Source organism: Telmatherina bonti (assembly GCF_933228915.1).
Source record: "Telmatherina bonti genome assembly, chromosome: 2".
NCBI classification, from domain to species: Eukaryota; Metazoa; Chordata; class Actinopteri; order Atheriniformes; family Telmatherinidae; genus Telmatherina; species Telmatherina bonti.
Genome location: NC_136620.1, coordinates 33,758,236 through 33,764,401, shown reverse-complemented (window position 1 = coordinate 33,764,401; position 6,166 = coordinate 33,758,236). Strand labels below are relative to the sequence as shown.

The 6,166-nt window shown below is 36.9% G+C and overlaps 1 protein-coding gene across 1 annotated transcript; it reads right to left on the bottom strand.

Moving 5' to 3' along the window:
- Positions 1–1,476: 1,476 nt before the first annotated feature.
- Positions 1,477–6,095, bottom strand: armc10 (armadillo repeat containing 10). Its single transcript, XM_079247345.1, has 6 exons — positions 5,690–6,095; positions 4,355–4,500; positions 2,978–3,112; positions 2,675–2,851; positions 2,407–2,478; positions 1,477–2,226 (listed from the first exon to the last, which is right to left on the bottom strand). Exons 1-6 carry the CDS (start codon positions 5,925–5,927, stop codon positions 1,975–1,977), a joined length of 1,020 nt encoding a protein of 339 aa, XP_079103471.1. The 5' UTR covers positions 5,928–6,095; the 3' UTR covers positions 1,477–1,974.
- Between the last annotated feature and the right edge of the window lie 71 nt (positions 6,096–6,166).

The window sequence follows — 6,166 nt, the reverse complement described above, 5'->3', positions numbered from 1 at the left end:
TGACATTCACAATCTTTCCATGCCATGTGCAGGACAAGATGTATCTGAATTATTTATCACTCGGTCACTTCTTTATTAACCATTTTAATCTTTTTATGGTAACTTTTAGTTCGATATAATTATAACCATTTTAAAAAAAAAAAACAGCTACCAAACATGGATAAACTTTTCCATGATAATATTAAACTTGTCTTTGGAAGATGTTCAGATTTATGTTTAAATATACAACTACAGCATTACATAACAGCAAATGGAATCCATTCAATGAGGAAAGTGGAGAAAAATAAATTTGGTTTAAATGTTTTCTTTTCCACTTGTTTGCCAAAAGTCCTCAAAATATTAAAAAATGACTCCAGAAAAAAAGAAAGTCAAGTTTGTTTATACTGTTTATAAGTCAACAAACCTGAATAAATATTTAAAAATGAACACAATAGTATATCTTAATGGGTATTTATTGAACAATTCAACAAACATTTTATTTTTACAAGAAAAATGCTCTGCTACTCTATTCAATAAATAAGATAAACTGGGTCACAAGTCAATCAGCATCCTGCTGTATTCTGGTAAACTATCATCACCTGAGAAATATTTAGGACTGGGTTCAACAAAACAGGTGTCCAAACAAAAAAGTGCAGCATTTCTGGCCACCTGAACTGACCCATGACAGAAAATCCTGTATTTATCACATTCTGACAAGTCACATTTATCAAGCTCACCCACCAACCATCTCCTCTAAATACGGACCAAGTCAGCACATGGATCCGCAGCTCCAGTTTAACAGTTAAACACAAAGCTCTGTCTTATTATGCCATCTTATTATTGCATAGCTTAATATGGCAACGAGACTTCTGTTTCACATTCATCACTGCTGCAAATACATAATCGTTTCCTAGATAAAGAATAAATACAACAATCATGGCTAGCTGATTATGAAGACTATCAGTTCCACATTGTTTTCAAGCCACACCAGAGCTTGAATATTTGCAGCAGCTGTAGAACAATCATAACAGTCCAGACATCCTCTTCCTCTCCAACTTCCTCCAGCTTTTCCCAGGAGGCTTTGCAGGAGCTCGCTGCAAGCTGAACCATTCAAAGCATGACCATATCGTTGATGGATCCTTTCAGGCAGCTGCAGTAGCTCAAAGTTCACCCAGGTATTATGCAGTTGCCCCACACAAATCAATTCACTCTTCACTTTAAAGGCGTCCCGAGCTACTCAGCCCCAACATTTTACAGCATCACAGAATGAGTTGCAAACAATCTCCTTTAGGTTCACCAAAAGTCATCATGCTTATCAAATTAAAATACTGATCAAGGTTTAAATTTATTTAAAGAAAAAACTCTTTGAAATCTAATATGTTGATACCCGAACAAGGACTGGAGCTGTAGTACACACATTCACATCAAGGTTTGCAGAAGAAAAAAAAAACCCTCTTAAATCTTCAGATAACAGACTGAACCACAGAGGTGGCTGGAAATACAGTCTCATGCTAAAGTTGGGTCATTCTGAAACATTGTTTCAAAGAAACTTTTGGCAGTGGGGTTAAATTCAGAAAATTCACCTGAAAAACATCTTCAGAGATTTGAGGTGAAGTTCTCAGAAGAGAGGGCACTGTGGACATTTAACAGTTTGAAAAGTTGTAGCTCTGGGACATGGTGGACTCTAGTCTCTTTACTGAATGAATGATTTCATCCCATCTTCTGGTCACACATTGCTTCTCTAAGATGTTAGAAAACAAGGAGGAGTGGCTAGTGAAGTGGAACAGTTCATTTAGGTTGTGGCAATACTGATCAAAGCAACACTGTGGGGATAAAAGTTGTGTATGAGTATCCACATCGGTCACATTGCTGCTCTCGTATAAGAGTAATGTTAGCATATCAAATTCAGAACTTGAAGGGTGGCTAAGTTGTGACTTTGGAAAATTTGCTGGAAGCTAAATCAGGATGTGAATCATGAAGCATAGAGGGGGAAGTCTACGTTAAGATGCGAGCAACTTGGGTCTGAATCTCCTTGTCAGGGTGTGAAAGCAGCTGGATGAGTTTGCTGTGGAGCTGAGAGGTTTCATCCAACATGACCCGGAAGAGGCAATCCTGTTTCCGCCTTAGTTCATTAGCCACCTGTGCAGAAGGCCTCCAAGCCTTCAAGTTCCCTGCAAATGTTAAAAGTCGCAGAAGCACTGCTGGAGCTGTCCGTTCGTCAAACAGAAGAACTACAGAGGCTGGTGCCTGCAGCAGAAAGCACAAGATTAGATTCAGGGAAATAATATTTTTTTTATTACTAATATTATTTCTTAGTACAAAGTTGAAACCATTTTAGTTTGTTATATGAAATCATGCAAAATATTGCTTGTTGACTTGCATAAGATTGTCAAGATAAAGAATTCATTTCCCTCCTGCTAATCTTACCTGAGCTTGAACTATGTCATCAATCATATCAGGGTTAGATGACAAATTCACAAGGACTCTGAGAGTCTGAACCTAAAGCAAAGACAAGAAAAGTGCACCAAATAGGGTTCATTTTGTCATACTGAGCACAAGCTTCCAATTCAAGCTACAATTTTCCCAAAGCGTCTCACTCAAGTTTTAGTAAGAAGTTTACATTTAGTGATCATTTGCTTCAAGATCAATAGTTTGTTCTGAAATGGGAAATATTTGTACTACAACACAGACCAACCTGCAAGGATTCATTGCTCACAACCAGCAGAGACAATAAAAGTTTCACGGATCCCTTCAGCAAATGTTGGTGTTTGTCTGTGACTGAAAGGTTTGTCAGCAGCCGCAGAGCACCAAGCTGGAGGTCTGAATTCACTGGTGACATTTCAATAAGTTCCAGGACTTGTGGCACATAAACCTGCAAAAGTAGTGTTATTTCTTTTTCCTAAACAAGGTTTAAATAAAAATGGCCTCAAAACATGCAACGCTGGAGCAGCAACATACTATTTAACTGCTTTATAGAATCACAATGAAAGCCACATACCTTTATTTGCTCCTGGTTTTGGATGTTCATACATAGATTATTTAAAGCATTCAAAGTCTGCACTCTCACTTCTGCTACAGGATCAGAAAGGAAACCAGCGATGATATGAATCCCTTCCAATTCCCGAATTAGATTCTGAGGGATCAATAAAGCAGAATTTAGAAAGAAAAAAATGAAAAAAGTGCAAACACCATAAAGCCATAAGTTATTTACTGAACTTCGAGATGTCTGGCTGAAACAAAAAAAGCAACCAAGGCAAAAAAAAAAAACAAAAAAAAAAAAAACAGGTTTATAATAATATACCTTTAAACATTTAAACATAGTATGAAAATTTTGGTTTCATGATTCAAGAGCAAATTATCAAAGTTAATAGTTCACATTGGATTAAGTCCGTTCACAGGAATAGATTTTTCTAATGGAAGACTTGCACCGATATAAAATAGGCAGTGTGTAAGAATTATTGATATCTTGCTGTAAAGAGGGTGAGAGGCCCCAAAGCAAGACCATGAAGCTAAAAAGTTTTTTTTCCTGATTTGATGACAAAACAGTAATGAAGTAAGGGGTTAATGAAGTATTAATTCTATCAACTCAATCCTTTTCCATACTCATACAATCTTATTGCATATTACTATACATCTTTTTCTAATAACATTTTTAGTCAGCTGTAACTTAAGAGAAAACTCAGGAAACACCTGAAGATAAAAGTTTGGATTCCACAACGATTTTATGAGATGAAATGTCATTTTTACGCCAAGTTTCTGTACATTGTGTTCTGTTTCAATTCAATAAATAAAGTTTAAAACAGTATTCATTGTTTAAAACAGGTCTGACTGTTTCATCAAAGCATACTGAGGTCAGTTTCATTACTGAAAAGTGTACAAGAATACAAATTTCAGGTTGCTAACCAGTTACACTGTCCTGGAGCATTAACCATATATTACTGTTCAAATAAAATGACATTGTAAATAAAGCTTCACAGTCACAAGTCACCATCCACATTGCAAACAGCTTTTGGTATTTGTAGCACATTGCCCTGAGCTAAGAACAAATCCACATTACACTGATGGCAGTCAAATTGGCCATTTCAAAAATAGTCTTTAATCTCTTTCTAAAAGCATCCACTTCTAGAAATAGTGTTTCAATATATGTTTGTTCAGTCATGCACATGGTATCAAAGTTTTCAGCCGCTTCGGGCAGAGGAAGAGCCGTCAAAACTGTTATAGTATATAGCTATTGGCTAAAATATGAGGTTCACAGTTACTATGACAACTGGCTCAGTTTCTGTTGGTGTGTTGTCATCTTAGGGTTAAAAACCTCAGAGCCCTAAGAAACAGATCCCAAAAAAACTAAGTTCACAGTGGATTACATTTTGCTTACCTGATTTACAGTAAAGGCAGCAGCATTTCCTAATGTGAGAAGAATCCGACACCTGTCAGATGGATTGTCACTCGTCTGCAGACATGACAGCAGCATCTTCAAGTGCTGTGGCTCCAGATTGTTGGGTGACTGGTGGATGATGTCCCCTTTTGACACAATGCATACTGTCAAACCTTTGATATTACTTGGTGATTACAGCAGGAATGGTCCTGCCCAACCCTGCTATCCAAACATATCAATGTTACTTAAAGATTTTACATTCAACATGTGTTTAATTAAGATGTTTAGGAGGTAGTCCCTTTATTGGAAGGGTTGTATAATTTTATCAATTAGTATATGGGCTTCTGGGCTTCCTCCTGCCTGTGTGTGGGCGGGGTCACATTGGCATGATCACTCTTCTCTGAACACATTCCACTCCGTATCTTCTGCATGTGACACAGTCACTGAGTCGTCTGCAGGTTCATTTACCAACAATCGCTGGTTTTCTTTCTGTGTCTGATTTAGCTTGTGAGTCCAAGGTTTTTCCTGATAGTTCACGGCTTCATGACTCAAGTGTGTATAAGTGTATGGATGTGTGTATATTAGGGGTGATAATCGAAAAATCAAAAATCTGGAATTTTTGCTTCACAATTTTAAAATCGATTTTTTTTTTTGTTGTTTAAAAAAAAAAAAAAAAAAAAAAATCCATTATAAATTTTTTGTCATTTTTATTGTTTTTTTTAATTGATCTTTATACTTGTCTTCTTGGGCATTAAAGCAGCAGAATGATGGTCTGGCTTCTGTGTTGTTTTTTCCTAATTGAAATCAAGAAAAATGACGAGCAAAAAAAAGTTTTATACATTTATTCTGTTTTTAAGCTACAAAAATGAGCAATATTGAAGAATTGTGAGAATCACAATTTAAATCAAATCGGCACCCAAAAAAATCGGAACCGAATCGGGACAAAAGCGTATCGTCACAGCCCTAGTGTAAAAAATGGGTGTGTATGTGTGCTTATGTACATGCAAAATTATGTAGGTTGTTCTCTTTCTCATTCTTTTTTCTCTCTACGAGGTGTTTTTCTGTTCTCTCTTTTCGGTTCTCTTTCTGTCCCTCTTCTGTCCTCTCCGGTCCTGTCCAGCAGTACAAACTTTGTAATACAAACAAATTATGCAAAATAAATAGTAAAATAAAATAAGAATCCAGAATATCAAGGGTAACATTACATCTATGATGATTCCCTTGGCAAAGTAAATTTGCACTGCAGAATACAGCATCCAGAAAATCATTCTGCCTGCTTAAATGCTGAACAAGACAAAAAGAAAAAATAGTATATGTGTTGTGTTATGGTTTTACCTGATGGCACATCTCCTGGTCGGGAACAGATCACATCCAGTCCAGATACTTTGGCCAGCAGGCTTCCAGGCTGCACCTTTACATCACCCTGCTGAGTGTTCTTGTTTTCATTCGTAGCACTTTTATTTTTCTTAAAGCTGATAAGTTTGTACAACCCATAAGAAGCACCAGCTCCAGCAACTATTCCGAGTAAAGCTTTCATGTTGCCAAACCTCGGAACAACACTGCTGTCACCCATGTCTTGTTTAGCTAATCTCTGCTAGCCTAGCGCTTAGCCTCGGATTGTCTACTACGTTTTCGCGTTAAATCTGTTCACTTACCAGTTAACAAGCACGTGACCTGAGTTAACTTAAACTGGCAACAACTACAAGCTTTACCCAAAAAAAGTGATTTACGTTTTCATTGTTGTAAAGCTAAAGAACTTTGCGAACAAGCCACAGTTGTCAACAATGATCCTCCTCGTTGTTCGGACAGCTT

Coding starts and splice junctions, on each gene's coding strand:
- armc10 (XM_079247345.1), bottom strand. CDS start 5,927: ATGGGTGACAGCAGTGTTGTTCCGAGGTTTGGCAACATGAAAGCTTTA. Junction 4,501..5,689: donor ACCAGGAGATGTGCCATCAG/GTAAAACCATAA, acceptor TTGTGTCAAAAG/GGGACATCATCCACCAGTCA. Junction 2,479..2,674: donor TGAGCAATGAATCCTTGCAG/GTTGGTCTGTGT, acceptor TCTTTGCTTTAG/GTTCAGACTCTCAGAGTCCT.